Source organism: Maylandia zebra, linkage group LG3, assembly GCF_041146795.1.
Source record: "Maylandia zebra isolate NMK-2024a linkage group LG3, Mzebra_GT3a, whole genome shotgun sequence".
In the NCBI taxonomy this organism is placed as follows: Eukaryota; Metazoa; Chordata; class Actinopteri; order Cichliformes; family Cichlidae; genus Maylandia; species Maylandia zebra.
The window spans coordinates 19,464,203-19,483,464 of record NC_135169.1 but is presented as its reverse complement, the minus strand read 5'-3'; the positions used below and the strand labels follow the sequence as shown (position 1 = coordinate 19,483,464).

The window sequence follows — 19,262 nt, the reverse complement described above, 5'->3', positions numbered from 1 at the left end:
CACCTTAGGAATTTCTTTGTCAGGCCGGCTAGCAATCGTCGGGGCTGTATTCATCTGTATCTCTCTGATCTCATGGGGATTTATGTTTTATCAGAATTGCAAAGAACACGTAAGTCTGTCAGAAAAAAAAGTATTGTCTTTTAAAAACAAATGTTTACAGTTTGTGTCAGAATCATTTGCTCTGTGACATTTTAAAGTCTCTTAAACTTTTCATATTCAGTATAACTCAGTGAGTCTTTGGATTTTCTTTCAATTTCAAACAGAGTTCTTGATGAAGACGTTGTCAGCATATGGACCTTCTAGTTCAGTTTCATGACAACAGCTGGAAACTGCAGATCTCAGACTTTGAACAGAAACTCTTCATAACATCATGATTATAAACCAGATTTGAAGTTTCCAATTCGATGCTGTTCAGTTGGCGTCAAGAACAAACAGAGGGAAAAACAACACAAACAACACAAAAAAGATTTAAATTCAGGACTTCAGTCCAATATTGAAATCCTTCAACTCATCTGAACTATAAATATCCTGAGGTGTTAAAATAAAAACAGGATGAATTGAATTTGAGGTAAAACACAAAACAGCATTAACAGGATGGAGCTTCATGTTTTGTGTTAACATTGTTTAATACACTCTTGTTGGCACTTTTGTTGACAGTAAAACGGTTTCTCTACTTTTTATTTGTCATGTGTGCTAAAAAAGCAAAGTAAGAAAACTAGTTGGACTGATATTTACACTCGTTTTAATGCAACATCAAAGCAGCAGAAACCTCAGTGAGAAGAACTCTGACTCACATAAAGATTCATCAGTTTGTGACATTCAGAATACAACTAATCACCAAAGCTGCAGATTCTGTGTTATTAATGTGTGTTTTATGGGAGAAACTGGATTTTCTTCTTAGATTTTCCAGTGTCAGCTCATCAGTGAACTGTTCCTCTCACAAAGACTCCAAGACCTCGGTCAGGTTTATGTTCCCAATCCAAAGTTTTTCCCAGAATAGAGCTGCTCTCAGCTGCAGCTGATCCATCTCCTGTGTCTAACCCTCGATCAGAGTCCAGTGTTGAAATACTCCTGTTCTTGTCGTTGTATATAAATCTTTGTTCTATTTTTTTCTCTTTTTAAAAAATGTTTACTTTTGTTCTGTTGTCTGAATTTGTCATCACTCGGATGTGTCCGTGTGTTTATTTCTGAGTAACTCTGTAAGTTTGTCTTTCACTGTTCAGATCTGCCTCTTGTGTGCTGTATCTCTGCACTGCACACACCTGTGACAACAACTCAGTGTGAAACACCTGGTTAAACGATGGACATGGAAATATTATCATTTATGCAAAACTATATATAATATATTTTGAATATGTAAACAAAATTAATATAAAGAATTTAAATTGAATTCAACTGAATTCTGTGTCAAGAAGTTTTTACATCACATGAACATTTAAATATCACAACTCTGACTTCCTGTAACTCGTCCTCCAGTCTGGAATAAATACGACCAATGACAGACTTAAATCAGATTTACACTATGAAGGCTGATGGGGTGATGTCATAACTCCAGTGTGTCGGCTGAATGGACACCCAACACTGTGAACATGTTAACTTGAGAACGAGGAGATGTAGCATTCTCTGACTGATACCACAGGTGTATCTGTGAGGCTGAGGTGTAGCACTGACAGCTGTCAGTAATGTTTGTAAAACACTGCTGTCCTCCTACATGGGAGCAGCACAGACACAGGCTGTATCCCAATTCAGGGTCTGCAGCCTTAAAGGCCGCATTTTAAGGCCGATTACGTCACAGCGACGCGACGAAGGCTGTCCCAATTCGAAGGCTGCTCGAAATGCGTCCTTCATTTCCCTGAATTTTAAGGACGTGGCGGTGTAGACTTCGTGGCCCAACATATCCCAGAATGCATAGCGCGGCGGTGGGTGTGGATAATTTTGCCGAAAAAATAAACGGCAGATGAGGGGCGCCCAAAGAGTAAACTTTAAGTAAGTACTGGATATGCACTTATTTATGTGCAAATGTTTAATAACGAAGAACATTAAAACATTACTGTTGGCCACATGCCGGCAAAGTTATGTGACATTAGTGACATTTGTACTAACTTGGTTTTAAAGCCTTTACTTTAAAATACACGCCGTTCAATAGCTGAGCTTAATCTTACAGAGAATGATCAAAGCTCATGTAGAAAGAAACAAACAAATGAACAGATTTTCTCCTTCATTTCTGTCAAACAAAGCTGTATGACACGTTTCTAGCTGTTAGTATCATGGTTGCTAGGCAACCTGGGCAGCGCAACGGAGGCTAGACCGTCCCATTTCACAAGCCTCGCACTTCCGGCCTTAGCGGCCCTTGAGGATCGTTGAGACTGCGTACTTTAAGGCTGCAGACCCTGAACTGGGATACAGCCACAGTCACAGGATAAAAGATGGATGTGGGATGATATTTATAGGTTTATATGAGAGTTTGAAGCTGACTTGGATTTAAAGAGGTTGGATGTGAGGAATTAGAAGCAGACCTAAAGCATCCTGACTTTATTGACTTATTTTGATTCTAGAGCCCATAATTTGCAAAATAAACAATTATAAATTTCAAAAATTTTATATAGCAGCACCTGGAGATCATGAAGTCACCTGGAAAGTTTATAATGAGGTCATAGTGAGATCGAGGCTCATTCTGTCATAGACTTCAATATAATCTGGTCTGTTTTTCAAGATAAAAGAGTCTCCCCCTGCTGGTCATTAAAACAAATCCAGGTTTAACCTTTCAGAGCTGAGTTCAGTCTTTAACAGTGTAACAATGAAACAGACTGAAGAAATAAATCAAAACTTCAATTTCCTTCTAGAAATGTGTCCATGGTAGGAACTGAACACATTTCAGAGTTCCCACCATAAAGGCATATGCTAAAAAATATTACTATTAGTATTTTTTTTCCAATACCACATACACAAAGGTGAAATTAATGTGAACCCCGGACGAACTGCAAACGAACAGATACAGAAAAAGATTATTTATGTGAATATGAATTTAATCAGATTTCTGAGGAAAGTTTACACAACATGACACTGAAAAAAGGTTTTACCAGAAAACTAACTTTCATGAGGCTCAGATTCACGCATGCACAGATCACCAAGTCCTCCACAAGAAGTTCTGATGTTTGTTTATAAACACTCCCCCACGTGGCTGAGAAAACACAGTCGTTACATCAGCTCCCATGGATACGTTCACTCACTTTTAATACACAGAACCTGACATTACAGGTAACATTCTCAGATTTTCATTAATGTGTTTCATTTATTCTGTGCAACAGTGTCATTGTTTTCTCTGTGGAGTGGAAAGTTTACATCATTATGAATATCAGAATGTAGTACGAAGGGAAATAAGTGTGCAGTGCTGAGCTTGAAACTTTAAAGTTTTCTGTTTGGTGACAGAGGCTGTTTTGACCTGTTTATTAAACACATAAACTTGAACACATGACCTGCCAGGACCAGGTTATGTCCCGAGCTCCGGTTTAAAAATGACTGGATAAATCCACATTGTTAGGTCTGTACTCGCAGACCTCGCTAACTCAGAGACTTATCCCCGTGAACAAAGCAAGACACTCAGAGCTCAGTCCATTTTAACTTGAAAAGGAAGCCAGTCCAGTCAGGATCCCAGAGCTTTAAGCTCCTCACCTGATCCCAGACAACTTCAACTGCAGCCTTCCCTCGCAGCCTGTTATTCAGTAAAAACAGTTAGAGAAACACCCCATTGTAAAACCCTTATGGTGTGTTGTAAAAGCTAAGGCACTGTGTTTGTGTGTATGCATGCATATGTGAGAATGTGAGTGCGTGTATGTGTGTTTGTATACGTGACTTCCTGGTTACACGCGTTTTAAAAACATCTAACAACACCAAAGGGTTATCTCCCTTCACCCCGTATATGGTTTAACCCCTTTAACGGTCTATAAAAGGCACAGTTGAGCCCATAAATGACAGGAAGTGAACATGCCTTACCTACGGTGGCCCTGAGAGGCCAAACAGACTGCAACTTCAGAAAACACTTGCAAAAAGAAAAACACTGCAAAAAGAAAAATGCTGCAAAAAGAAAAATGCTGAGTGATACCAGTTGCAAAGAATTTTGGATCCACCTCCACCATCCAGAAAATCAACAACTGCAAATCATAGCATGCTGGGGGGAAAGCAAAAAGAAGTCAACTAGTATGTGTGTGTTTAGACAGATTTGAAACAAAGTAAGTTCCAAGGCACGTTGAGTCCAGCGGGAAGCTGAATTACAGTTTTCAAAGACCTGACACGGTGCTTTGACAACTTGGCAATCCTGTAAAATGTTTGTCACAATAAGAATCCCCCCCTACATTACACAAATCAAGACTTAGATATAGATAAAAGTATAAAGTGTCTATACATTTGGCTTGGTACATTATTAAGTAAAACAACAGGACCTGTTTAAAACAAAAATTGTCTTAATTCAGTTGCTTTCTACATGCTAAGTACAAGGAGAGACTTGGGTCCTTGAAAATATTGCCTGAAAGAAAGCATGAATGCTGAAATCACAGTTAGAATTTGCATAGACTGACTGCATGTTCAGGGACCTTTTACCCAAAGATTAATAAGGTTGCGCATGACCCTCAGACACACAAGGTGCATATAGTCCAGCACAAAACCTGAGACTAACTCCACTCCCAGCTCATTCAGAGGTGACACCCCAGCATGGTGCTCTTTGTATGCTATAGCACGAAAAGTCAAACTGTACTTTGATTACTCCAGGCAGTAACAAACAATAAAACCACACAACCCTTGCTGCTACGCACTAAACTGTCTGACAGCAAAATTAAATCAATATACAGATATTAATAACATATTAATGTAATAATCTGACTTTTATAAGCAGCCATAGTCAGCAAATTCATAATGAAAGCAACAAACAGCTCATGTTTTGATGAAACTGCAAACCCTCCTGGCCATTAATCACATAAGATGTACATGCAGGAAACAAAGGCTGATAAAGGAGCACAAAATTAAGACATAAAACGAACTACAATAACAGGTTGTATGCACAAATAAGGCATCAGTGAACACTTAAAAATCTTTAGAATTACAGCTAAATAAAAAAAATGTTTTCTTCAAATAAATGTGGAGATTCTAGCTAAATATATATCACAGAAGGAATTCTGGTAAACATTAACACAGCTTAAAAACAGAGGGCCACAGCATGAATGAACCTTAAAATGAAACTGAAAAATAATATTGAAACTGAAGTAAATGTACTGAAAAGGTTTGTATTGAAAGTGAAAAAAATTGATACTGAAAAAAGATTAAATGAAAATGTGTTTTACAACCAAGTTTTCACACTTACATCTTTTTTATTCACCTACAATTCTTTTAAATCCATCACAGTGTGATGTTAAACTGAACCATCACCTGATGGAAATGTTTATTATTAAACTTCATCTGTTTGAAGTTTAACAGGTACACGTCCCTCACTCAGAACAGAAAAGCAGATGCAACAGACGCTCCTGCCTTGGTTTGAAGACGCCTGCATTCATACTTAGAAAATCCATCTGTACATGTCAGTAAGTGTCTCACATTATCATCATCTTCATTGTCTCCATAAACTAAGCAGAACAGCAGGAGACGCAGACCCGTGTTCGCGCCTGGTTCTGGTCTCCCGCATTGGCGTATCTGAACCTCTTGATGTAGCAGAAGATGAGCCAGACGATGGAGATGATCATCAGCACAATGAAGAAGATCGATACGAACACCACCGACGTCCTGCTCACGTACTTCTGCAGGTTCCTCGTCCCGATGGTGATCGTCATGGTGACCCTCACATTTCGTTCCAACAGCGATACGATCTCGCGGCCTTTTGGCTCCGGGATCATGATGGCGACGACCTCGCTCGCACCTGAAGATGAGGACAGGTGAGAAGCACTTTGATGGTCACTGTACTTTTGACATGAGCTATAGAAATAAATATTGATTGATTGATTGATTGATTTCATCATTTTGGCCTAAAATATTTGTCAATTAAAAAAAAAGGAGTAGAACTCCATGAGCAACAACCACCAATTACTAGGAACAGGAATAGGTTTCAAATATCAAGATGAATAAAAAATAAATCTACATTATTGAAGCAAGGATATTTAGTGGGCTTATATTTAAAAATCCAAAACACTTCCCTTTGGTTAAGTCCCCTTTCTCTGTCACTAGTATGGCTTTGTAATGTAGTTCATGTGGCTCTAATCCAGCGGTCCCCAAACAACTCACGGACCAGTACCGGTTCGTGAGTTGTTTGGTAGCGGGCCGTGAAAGTTGAGGCTGGATTTAAAGCAAACCAACCACTCAGGGCTTTTTCCCCCTTCCTGAATTCATGGCATCTAAATGTGGGTGTGTAGGCCTGCCAGGGATCCCTGAAGGAGTTTCCAGCTGTCAGAGAAACAGCTGTTACTTCACTCAGCAGCAGAGCGACTCAAAAGAACACCACTTACGGTGCTACGGAGCAGTCAGCCCTGTTATGCAACTCAGCGCTAAGTCGTGACCAACATCAAACGTCACATGGAGTTTCTCTGGACATAATCGAATGACAGGAGCCTGTTTTCCATAATCAGTCACTGTGGATGCAGCGGGGCTGGGAATCCCTGATCCACACGACTGTTTCTGTCAGAGAGGCACTGTGTGGATGACGGCCACTGACAGCATCGTTTAACAAATGGAAATAAACTGATAAAGAAGCATCACAGACCTTCAGTCAGCAGCTCTGAGAATATCTCTGATTTCTATCTCTTCCAACCCAGTGGATGCAAATAAAAGGTCAAAAAATTACTACTTTCTTGTTAAGAAGTCATATATATATATATATATATATATATATATATATATATATATATATATATATATATATGCATTTTGCATTCTTCACCAAATAACTTTTCATGTCCGTCTTTATATAGTCTTTAATAAAGACACAATTAAAATTATGACATTGTCAGGAACTTTTATTTAAAGAAAACAAAATAAAAATCTTTTTACAACATTATAAAATACTCTGACAAAAATAATGATCTTTGCTGTTACTATAAAAAAACAAGGACTGCCTAAATTGAAATCATAAACACACTGCAAGCTCACTGACACACAGAGAGAAAAAAATTAGGCCCTTCTCTCTTTACCTGTTTATAGTCACTCATATTCTACTTCCAGATAGTAAATCTAGATCTCGGCTACAAGCCCGACATGAACCTGATGTATTAGCCAGAGGTCCCTTCACTACGGTTCAGAGGACCTGTTTTATATACGTGCTGAATAGTTTTCTATACAAGATGACTGCAAAAAGTGCAGCCTTACCTAATGTCCACCCTACTGTTACTCATTTTATATCAAGATTATATCAAAATCTAGTTGGTATTGCTAAGCCGAATAACCTTAAGTAAAAGTAATAAACCAGAGCACTAGTACATTCATGTAGTTCTAAAAGCCATGCTATTAAGTAATCCAACATACTGTATTCACATTACGTTACTCTGATTGAGTAACATAATGGAATACGATACAAAATACATTGTGTGGCTTGTATTCTGTAATCTGTAGTGGAATACATTTTAAAAGTAACCTTCCCAACACTGTTAATGGGTGCACGTCTCTCAGAACATCCTCAAAAGCAGATGCAACAGATGCTCCTGCCTTGGTTTTAAGACACCTGCATGCATACTTAGTAAATCCATCTGTACATGTCAGTAATATCTCACATTATCATTATCTGCACAATATTCACCCATATCAGCCAAATCAGCCTGAAACTGTTTGTTGATTACACTAATCAAAACTCTGTTTCTGGCAAAAAGTCTTCTTGCTGGTTTATGAAGAGTGTAAGTATCCTCCCCCTTTAAACAATGTTTCACCTCCGGTTTGGCAGCGTTACACCTGCTGATTCCCCTGCAGCAATGTGAAGCTTATTCACACTGCCCAAACCCACCGAGTGAGCAGAGTCATGATATCATTTATGTCATATGTTTTCCACGATCGCTATGAGACACAAATGGTCAGACTGTAAGTGTTAACACATCTTCGTATTTCATTCCCATCACACAAACACTAAGCAGTGCACGCCTGTTAAATTTGATGCTTCCCACACCAATGTGCAACACACTCGCTGTGATCTAGGGAATTGTGCATCACATCGTCAGTTGTGTTACACTTTATTCTGCTTCAGCTGGAAGCTGATGAAGGCCATTCAGGGAATGTGTTGTTAACTCAAACTGGAAACGTAAGGCTGGAAACCGGTTTCAGAAATCCTCTGGATCGTACCATGTACCATGTGTTTTTACACTTCCCACAATGCTCACTCTTTTGCTGCTTGTCCAGCTGCTTCACCCTCAGCTCACTTCTCTCCTCCTCCAGCAGCTACTAAAATAGGGAAGGTATGCTGAGATGATGCTTGCTGGCTGTGACAACCAGCCTCCCTTGAACACACTGCTGCACCCCTCCCTGCAGCCGAGCCACAAACTACACTCCCCCAGAGACAGAATTAACCAGCATTGATAAAAGAACAATTATCAAGGAAACACATTTCCTGGCTGTCTTTGCTTGTTATCAGCTCCCAACACACACTATTGATACATTTCCACACATGAGCGGTGTGGACACAGACCTCTCTACATTACCTGGGAACACTGGGTTGTGTTTAAGATCAAAACACAAACAAGGTTTATTTGACAGTTTCAACAATTTACTGGGCAAATTCACATCCAGGACAGAGAAATCCCTGCCTCTGTCACACAAAAAGAGGACAGTATATTTAATCATAACATTGAATCATAATACCAAAGAAATAAACTGTTGGTAGATCCACTTTTTACACTTGAATCCTCCATCAGTGAAAATCGAACTCAATTCCAATAAAACAAATTCAACATTCATATAAAACAATCCAACCCAGCAGGGATCAAACATCTGATCAAACACCAGGGTTGGACACAGACTTTCTAATCTGACATCACAAAGTTATTCTGAAGCTGTAAATCTAATTAAAAACTCCCCAAAACTACTAAGAGAAAACTCTTAAAAGGTTCAGTGATAGAAGGAAAATCCTTTGCATATAAAATCAACAGAGGTTCCTGATAAACAGATTAATAAATGAGGAATAGCTGAACAGTTTCTGTGACATGAGTGAAATTTCAGTGAATATGAATCATCTCCAGGAGGTAAAAAGGGTTGGAGCTCAGCAGCAGTCAGAAGAGGAAGATGAGGTGATGAAGAAGACAGTGTTGACTTGTTAAGTCTAAATGAGACAATTTCTTGCCCCAACACACCAACAGGTGAGACCAAAACTGAGTCAAACCAATGTCTGGTGTCAGTGTGTCTATGTTCTACATTTAATTTATACCCGACACCAACTTAACCTGTACACACATCTACATTTTCCACTCAACTATTTCTCAGTGTCCATAGTAAAGCAGTCCCCAGTGTGAGTGCTTCACCCTGCCCAGTCAGAGTGGCAGCAAAACAGTGCCTCCACAGATGGGAGAATTGTGAAAGTGGGGAAACACAACTTTAAAATTATATAAAAATACACTGCTCAGCAAAAAGTGGTTCCTCTAGTCTAAACTATGCAATTTCCAAATAAGGAGAATCTGGGGACAGTTTGCATATAAGACCGTGCCAAACCTCCTTGGACTGACATAAAACTAGATGACTCAACACTTCCCTTATAACAGAAATACCTCGTCAGTTGGACTTTTTCCATGACGTTTGTATTAAGAAATTAAGATAAACATTGTCCATGTCACCTTTGATCCCCATGACCTTCTACCGCTCGTCCATTGAGAGCCTGCTAACCTACTGCATGACAGTATGGTACAGCAGCTGCACTAAGGCGGATAGAGTGAGGCTTCAGAGTGTGGTCAAGACAGCACAAAAGGTCATCGGCTGCCCTCTCCCCTCCCCTGATGGACAGTTATTCCTCCCGCTGCCTCAGCAGAGCAGCAGACATCATCAAGGACAGCTCCCACCCTGGTTTCAACATGTTCAACCTGCTACAGGTGCATCAGCACAAAAACCCAAAGACTCAAAAACACTTTCTTCCCTAAAGCTATAACCACCCTGAACTCACACATGCACCGATAACACAGCCCCCCCAATTTTTTTCTTCCCATTTCATCTATGAACCACCACTGTGCAATAACCCAACTGTATATACACAACACTATTTATTACATATTACTTTTTTAAAACCGGCTTATATATTTGTACATTTTATATATATATTTTCCCTCTGTTAATGCTTTCCATATGTATATAGTGCTGCAGAACTGTGCCCCCCCAGCATGTTTGCACTGAGTAGGAGATGCTCTGTATCTCATTATACAACCGCATAGTGACAATAAAGGCATTCTATTCTATTCACCCCAGCAGCAAACTACCCAACTCAGAAAAGCTAAGCAAAGCCTCCTTCACAGAGGGAGGAAATCGAGTTAGATGCGCATTTATTTGGGTGAATAAAGCAGAGCATCATCTACCTGAGTGAGGCATGGTGATGGTGTCGTTCGTGTTGGTGGAGCCCACATTAAAGATGACCACCGCAGAGGCGTTGTGGGCTGCAGCGTGGCGGATCTTGTCCTTGTAGGTGCAGTTGCCCCGGGCTATGAGCGCCACCCAGGCCCCGGCCTGAGCGGGCACCGCGAAGCGGGTGTTGGGGTCGCAGGCCTGGCGGTCGAGCGGTGCTGCGGGCAGGACCAACACCCCCTTGGCGTCCCGCTTCGGAGAGTGCTCGCCATATCGCCCGCACTCCGTCTTCTCGGTGCGCAGCTCCGAGGTGGCCGGGTCCACGTAGGTGATGTTGACGAAGGCGGTGTACCACTCCTCCCGCTCGGCCACGGTGAAGTCCAGGCACAGCAGGTGGACGAAGCAGAAGGAGAGCAGCCACGTAGAGAGGGCCAGGCTGCGGCAGGCCGCCACCAGCAAGCCCGGGGCCATGACGAGCCTCCCCGGGGTGAGAGCGAGCTGTGTGTCGGTAGGTCGGAGGAGCCCGGTAGCTTCAACGCTGGAGCCTCCTACTCCACCATGCTACAAGGCAAAACCACCAGGAGCGTGTTTAACTCGCTTATACTCCCCTTTTTTCACACGGAAGAAAAAAAATCTGTTTTTAGCCGCTCCCCTCCTCTACTCTCAGGCTACCTAGCAGCAGACGCCTGTTAGCAGTCTCCATTTCCAGCCTCCACCGTTAACTCGATGAGAAACACCCACGAAAAAACTCCTAAATGCGCACAACTGAAAGGAGAAATCACCACAGGAGTGACGCGACGTGACCCCGCTGAGGTGAAGCACCAGGCGGCGGGCTGTTGTGCCAAAATTGAAAATTTTCTGTGTTACAAGTTAAGACCCAAGATTTGTCATTCCACCCAAATCCACATTCATCAGAGCTCCCTGCTCTGCTGATATTCTTGTATGCAACTGCGACATAAACTTCTCTCCCTCTCCACTCCACCTCCCAGTAACAACGTCCACTCAGACTCTCTCTATTCAGGACCTGATAACATCCAGTGAATCTGTCTGGATGATCAGAATAAGACTGTTGCTGATTCATAAATGTTACTTTTCTGTTCCCCTCAGATAATAACAGACGTCTGTTTGCTGTGTTTGGATCCAGTGTGATTTCATGTGAATATTTTAAGAATCCAGCTCTGGTCTTTGGCTCTGCTGGTGACAGTAAAACATCCTCTTCAGTGACTGTCAGTGAGATGTTTGTCCATTCCTCTCTCAGGATGTCCTGTAGTTTATCTCTGGTCTCTGACACAGCTGCTGTCACATCCTCAAAGTAGCTCAGAGGACGAATATTGATGCTGGATGAGTGTGTAGACTCACTGAGTGCTGACAGTGAGGGGTAGTTGTGTAGAAACTGGTTGTGATCCTCTGTGTGTGAGAGCTGCTCCAGCTCGCCGTCTTTCCTCTTCAGCTCAGCGATCTCCTGCTCCAGCTTCTCCTGAAGCTCTTTGACTCGACTCACTTCAGTTTCCTGCTGGGATCTGACCTGCTGCTTCACATCAGAGCTTCTTTTCTGGAGGAGACGGATCAGCTCAGTGAACATCTTCTCACTGTCCTCCACTGCTTTATCAGCAGAGCCATTGATGGCCTCCACCTCCTGTTGAAGCAGCTTCACATCTTTCTCTCGCTCCTGGATTCTCTGCTGGATGTTTAGTCGTCTCACCTCGAGCTCCTTCTGCTTCTCAGTCCTTTCTGCTGCAGCTGGGACTGTTTCATGGCCTTTATGTTCATCCATTGTGCAGCGATAACAGATACTCTGCTGATCAGTACGACAGAAAATCTTCATCACCTCATCATGACGAGAGCAGATGTTCTCCTGGAGCTTCTTGGAGGGGGTCACCAGCTTGTGTTTCTCACAGTAGGAGATCAGACACACCAGACAGGACTTGATGGCTTTCAGCTTCCTCCCAGTGCAGACATCACAGGCCACATCTTCAGGTCCAGCATAGCAGTGATCAGCTGGAGCAGCTTGGAGTCCAGTCTTCTTCAGCTGCTCCACTAAAGCTGCTAACATGGTGTTTTTCTCCAGGACAGGCCTCGGTGTGAAAGTCTTCCTGCACTGAGGGCAGCTGTGGATTCCCTTCCTGTCCTCTTCATCCCAGAAACTTTTAATACAGTTCCTGCAGTAGCTGTGTCCACAGGCTGTAGTCACCGGATCCTTCAGTAGATCCAAACAGATGGAACAAGAGAAGGTTTCTTGGTCCAGCTGAACTCCTTTCTGCGCCATTTCTCCTCTCAGTGTCAGTGACTGTGTGAGTTTCTCTTCCTTATAACTGAAACTAGTCTGAGCTCTGATCTCAACAACATGTTTCTGCAGTGAATGGAGCCTGTCAGCTCTTACACGTCACCACATGTTGGTCATCGGCAAACTGCAGATCTGAAGGGGAGGGAACGAGGAAACACATGGACAGAGAGGAGGTGCTGTGTTTAAGAGCAGGAAGAAGAGGGAGGTTATCAGGCTGTGCTTCACTCCAGGAAGAGGAGCAGTTAGAGAGCGATACTGTGTGTTTAACCCTTTTATTTACTGCTCACTTGAACTTAAGCTTGTTAACCCTTTCTTCTATATAAATAAATCACACTTTGTGTGTTTTTCTTTCTGTGATTTGAGATCATCACATTTTTATTTCATAATTTTTACATGTTATACGCACAAAAGAGCACTTTTTAAATATTCAATGTTCAGCTGGAAATGAATGTGAAACTTTGGTGATGATCTCAAATCACAGAAAGACACAAAGTTCTGCTCTCTAGGTGAACCAATCCTTGTCCACCTTCCTCTTGGGCAAAAAAAAAGTACTGCCTGGAGTACCCAGTGTTGATTGTCCCAAAAGAAATAAACCAACAAAACTTGAAGGTCATGTATCACACCAGGAGGGGGTTCTATACAAGCTAATTGATGCCATAAACAGAAGTGGCCAAGTTATTTATAATCAACACTCTCCCTCTATGACATTTGGGGCAACAGCCACCTCCACTTTTCCAATTTTCCCCCAACTTTCTCCACCACCCCTTCCCAGTTCTTACATTCTGTATCCTCATCTCCCACGTACACACCCAGATACTTCAACCCTCCCCTTTACCACTTTAGCTCACCTGGAAGTCGTGGGAGCCCAGTAAGCCAATCACCCACCGCCAGAGCCTCACTCTTAGCCCGATTCACCTGTGCAGCTAAAAATCTGCAAAAGTTCCCAACAATTATTCCCAACTTATTCACATCTTGGTGACTCCTAACAAATACAATAATATCATCAGCATATGCAGACAAACTAAAAGACATATTGACATCAGAGGCAGCACGGTGGCACGGTGGTTAGCACTGTTGCCGCACAGCAAGAAGGTCCTGAGTTCAATTCCAACATCAGGCCGGGGTCTTTCTGTGTGGAGTTTGTGTGGGTTCCCTCCGGTTACTGCGGCTTCCTCCCGCTGTCCAAAGACATGCAGTTTGTGGGGATAGGTTAATTGGATAATCCAAATTGTCACTAGGTGTGAGTGTGAATAGTTGTCTGTCTCTGTGTGTTGGCCCTGTGACAGACTGGCGACCTGTCCAGGGTGTACCCCGCCTCTCACCCTATGACAGCTGGGATAGGCTCTAGTGCCCCCCGCGACCCTGAAAAGGATAAGCGGAAGCAAATGGATGGATATTGACATCAGATAAAACCAACCCAGTAATGTATGACCTCACATTGTGCAACACTGGTTTGATAGACAGAGCATATAACATACCTGACAGTGGACAGCCCAGCCTAATGCCTCTAGTTAATTTAAAAGGTTTCCACAAATGACCATTTATTTTCAGTACACTTTCAATTTCCTCATACAAAACCATAATCTTAGCGATTAAACCAGAGCCGAGACCAAACCTTTCTAGCACACTCCAGAGGTAACGATGCTCAACTCAGCCAAAAGCTTTTTCTTGGTCCAGAGAAATCAGATCAGTATCATAACCCAGTGAACTGGAGACTTCCAAAACACCTCTAACTAATGACACATTGTCGACCCGGCACACAGTAAGTTTGCCCTGGATGTAAAATTTGATCCATCACCATCTTCAGCCTGTTTGCCAGCACCTTTGATAGCAACTTACAAATATTAACATTATTAATCCCCTCTACGAAGCGAGAAAAACGTGCAGTGTGTTAAGCTTGAAACTTTAGTTTTCTGTTTGGTGACAGAGGCTCTTTTGACCCGTTTATTAAACACATGCAGGTGAACACATGACCTGCCAGGACCAGGTTATGTTCGATTTAAAATCGAGTGAATAAATCCACATTTTCACTGATTCTTTCGCATACAAGTTTTTTAGTACGATCGATCTTATAATGTGACTAAAGCTGCTTCCACGGGCTGTGTGACGTTTAACATGTAAACGTATCCAGTTTAAAGTGTCAGAACTCCTGACTGCTGTGAGAGCGGTGCTTCTTCCAGGTTGTAGTAACTGTGTTGCTTCAGCCACTCGCAACATTGCGATCATAAAGCTAGTAAAGTAGTTCTAATAACAGCACGAAATTTAACTCTACTCAATATAATGTTAATTTCAAAAAGGATGGTTGGATGACTTGTTGTAGAGTCTGACAATGATTCAGAATGAATGATCCCAGCTTTAATTATAATGCACATATTTTAAGATGAACCCTTTAGTTATCAAACCTGAGGCAAAGGTGCTTTCCAGAGTTAAAGACGTATGTAATGTAACACGTGGAGCATTGTTTCAGTTTCTTAATATCCACATAGAGGCAATATGTTTCACGTTAAGCAATTAGAGTAGCATTATTCAGTACAGACATTAAAAAATAAAATCATCACATTGCTGACTGGAAAGTCCTTCAGGTCCTGAAGCAGCAAAGCAGCCCCAGAACAAACCTAAAAAGTTCATCTTTTGTTAGTCCACAGAACATTTTCCTAAGAGTCTTGCTGATCATCATAAAGGCCTGCAGTTCTTTACATGTTGTTGTCGGATATTGTGACCTCCTGGATGAGTCATTAATGCGCTCTTGGGTTAGTTTTTGTAGGCCGAACACGTCTGTGAACATTCACCACTGTTCCATTTTTTTCTCCATTAGTGCATAATGACTGTCACTGTGTTGCACCGGAGTCCCAAAACCTGAGAAATTACTTTTTTAGACTGAAAGATGTTTGTGTTATTTTTTAAGCTCTTTTAGCACAGGTTGGATTGTCTGCTGCAAAACTGTGTTTTCAAATTGGCTTCCCAATATTAAAAATAGGTAACAGTAAAAAAAAAAAAAAAAAAGCAAAAAAACCCAACAACCTGGAGACATGTTAGATTAAAATATTTTTTGGGTATTTAATATAATTTAATAAATTCAGCACAGACAACATTATTCTGTTGTGATGATCCAGGAAGATTAAGTGTGGTTGATCAAAGTACACGTGTGTTTTATTGTTTCAGGAAGCAGAAGACAGATGAAGAAGGAAGTGCACGAGAGGCTGAAGCTCTGAACAATTCCTAAATGAGTCTTTTTCTTTTTTTCCTTCATGTTTAAGATTTGTTTCTTTAAACCGTTTTAATTGATTGAACACATGAGACAGTGTAAGTTATGTGAATGTGATGATCACATTGTTCTGGTCGTCACTTTAATTTCTCTACATTTAAAAACAAAAACAGTCCATTAAGAACGACTTCAGATCAAACCTGAAACCATCGATCAGAAAATAAGTTACAGGTTCATCTGCAGCTCAGCCATAGAAACTATTGTGCTGCCCTGAACTCATGACATGTGTTTAACATGTTAAACTTCAAGCATTTAATTATGTTACAGTGAATCAAATATTTATTGTTGTCATTTTATTCTCAAACACTAAAATAGTGTTTATATCTCCGTGTTGACAAACAGCATGCGTATATGTATTTTAAATGGTGGGATATGATGTAATAATATTACATGTATGTAACATGTTTTTGTATTTTTGGAAATACATGTATTTTTATAAATGTACTTTTTTCTTGTGTGAGTTCATGCCTACATTAGAAATGTGTGCAGTGTAAGACATGTAGGCACTGGGGGTTCCTGTTTGTGTGCACACATACTCTGTTACTCATCCATGCTTACTGTACTTTACTTACTTGATAATAAAAACATGTTCTTGTAAATTATGTAAATCATAAATAAACTGTTTTCTAAGTTATGACCTCATCTTGTCTCCCGTTGCTTCTCACTGCGTATGAGCCAGTCTATCACAGTATGTGTATCTATGTAAAAGCATGTTGGACATTGTGTGCCGATATCCAGTTGGTGCAGCACTGCTGTACAAGCATTCGGATCACTTGAAATATTAATATAGTTTAACTACCAGCAGGTTAATGTAGAATATAGTTTTACCTGCTAACTGCACTCAGAGATCTAAATCAGCAGGTAAAACTGAAGCACCAAAATATGCAGTCTGCTCTTTGTGTGGAGAAGATGGAACAAATGCATCTCTTCATTATCATTGGGACATCACAAGGCTTTGTGTGTCATCAGTCATCAGTAGAAGGACTGAACACTGCTGTCGTATATATTCATCTTCTAACTATTCAGGCATGTTAGAAATGCATTGTTGGTATAATCACAACCTTTAAAATAAAATAGGCAACAAATAAACAGTTGACTGCAGCTGCATACCTTTCATACTATATCTCTTACAGTCAAAGATATGGTTGCTTTACAATCTGTGGGATCAACACAGCCTTTCGAAATATTTATAATGTAGTCTGCAATCTTTTTCCCAATGACAAATGCTTCAGTGGTGATACAGAAAAACAATAAGTAGAATATAGTGCAGGATATATTTTATATTAAATAGAATATTCTGTTCTATATATTGTCTTTCATGCCAAAACTTGCTAGTCCACCATTGATATAGAAGTTAGTTTATATGAATTTGATGGTTTCTTCATCATAACCTCATTCTCCTTCAGCTTGCTCGAGGCTATAGTTGGTGCAACTTGGAGAAGTAGCTGCTCCAAATAGGTGTACCTGCATCCAGTAGATAGCGAAGTGAGTTTTGAGAAGAATCTGACTGACATAAAGATTCATCAGTTTGTGACATTCAGAATACAATTAATCACCACAGCTGCAGATTCTGTGTTATTAATTGTGTTTTATGAGAGAAACTAGATTTTGTTTGTTTTTTTAGATTTTTCAATGCCAACTCATCAGAGAACTGTCCTCTCACAAAGACTCCAACATCTTGGTCAGGTTTGTGTTCCCAATCCAAAGTTTTTCCCAGGATAGAGCTGCTCTCACCTGCAGTTGTTTGTATTTTTGTGTATAATTCTGCTATGTTCTCTTTTATTCTCTTTATAAAATACTTCTGCTCTGTTGCCTGGATTTGTGCACTCCACACAGCTGTGACAACAACTCAGTATGAAAGCTCTGGGTTAAGTGATTCAACATGGAGATGTGGTGCCATTTAAAGAATTAGCATTTTACTGTATCTTTAAATAAACTGTTTTCTAAGAAACTGAACTTGGGGGAAGAAAAAGAAAGGGTCAGAAGACAAATTTCTGCTGCTAAGAGAAGATGTGCAGCTTTATAATCTTATCATAACTACAGCACAATATACAGCCCAAAATATTATAAAAAGCTGTCATCCTCTCAGTCTACACTCACATTTATGACCTGTCAGAGGTAAGAATCACGCTGATCACAACTGATGATCCAACATTTAACTAAATGTTAGTTTGTAAAAATAAATTGTATCAGCATGAAGTTAACAAGCAGGTCTGATGAACTATTACAGTGCAAACAAATCAGCACTTTCACCACCAACTAACACCTGCAGTCACATTTGCTGCCCCCTACTGTCACTCAGTAATAACTGCAGGAAGAAGAAGGTCTAAATGTTAATGAAACCAGCACAGAGTCACGAGCAGAGAGGTCCTTGAAGCTGCAGATCAGACTGTAAAGATGAATTGTTGAGGAGGAAGAAGCAGATGTGAAGTTTACCTGAAACCTTCAGACTGAACACACAGAACTCCAGCTGTGAGCTGCTCATCAAACTCAACACGTTTGACTAAATACTGATACAGGGTTAGTGCATGAACATTGAAGATGTGCACACAGTCAATAACAACAACTCTAAGACGGCGCTGGCGCTCATCATTGCTATCGGGTTGCATTCCGACTGCTTTTAAACATGCGGTTGTGCAACATGTCATTAAGAAAAGAGACCTTAACCACAAAGACTTTGCAAATTATAGGCCGATCTCTAAATTACATTTTATAGCAACAATTTTAGAAAAAGTAGTTCTTCAGCAATTACAGGCCTATCTAGATGCTAATCACATTAGCAACAGATTTCAGTCTGGGAGTAAACCACATCATAGTACAGAAACTGCTCTGCTGAGAGTTTTTAATGACCTTTTAATTGTGGATTCAGGGCGCCCTGTGGTCTTGGTTTTACTGGATTTGTCTTCAGCCTTTGATGTAGTGGACCACAGCGTTCTTCTAACAAGACTAGAATACTTAGTAGGCATTAAAGGGAACGCCCTTGAATGGTTTAAATCGTATCTTTTGGAAAGGTTCTTTTCTGTTACAATGGGGAACTACTCTTCCTCTGTTACCCCTTTTCGTTGTGGTGTGCCCCAGGGGTCTGTTCTTGGCCCTATGTTCTCATTGTACATGCTACCCTTTTATATATAAATGAGAAAAAAGAACAAAGAAAATGCCACTACTTGAAATTTTATTTGCTTCATTCCAAAAAAAGGCAGTTTTCTTTGTGAAATC

General features: G+C 40.8%; 4 protein-coding genes across 4 annotated transcripts in view; 2 read left to right on the top strand and 2 right to left on the bottom strand.

Moving 5' to 3' along the window:
- The window catches only part of LOC106676523 (butyrophilin-like protein 2), a 95,224-nt gene extending 93,839 nt beyond the window's left edge, over positions 1 to 1,385 (top strand). The window contains exons 16-17 of the mRNA XM_076882149.1: positions 9 to 109; positions 264 to 1,385. The gene's annotated coding sequence lies outside the window, so the exon portion shown is untranslated. The remainder of the gene's footprint in view (positions 1 to 8; positions 110 to 263) is intronic.
- LOC112432939 (uncharacterized) overlaps positions 1 to 19,262 on the top strand; it is a 112,951-nt gene that overhangs the window by 27,098 nt on the left and 66,591 nt on the right. The window lies entirely within an intron of this gene.
- LOC112430649 (RING finger protein 150-like) lies at positions 3,012 to 11,266 on the bottom strand. The gene is made up of 2 exons (XM_076880667.1): positions 10,512 to 11,266; positions 3,012 to 5,902 (listed from the first exon to the last, which is right to left on the bottom strand). The coding sequence occupies exons 1-2, from the start codon at positions 10,966 to 10,968 to the stop codon at positions 5,613 to 5,615; spliced, it is 747 nt and encodes a 248-aa protein (XP_076736782.1). The 5' UTR covers positions 10,969 to 11,266; the 3' UTR covers positions 3,012 to 5,612.
- On the bottom strand, positions 11,276 to 12,894 carry LOC112431330 (tripartite motif-containing protein 16-like). The gene has a single exon (XM_076880648.1). It carries the CDS (start codon positions 12,761 to 12,763, stop codon positions 11,276 to 11,278), a length of 1,488 nt encoding a protein of 495 aa, XP_076736763.1. The 5' UTR covers positions 12,764 to 12,894.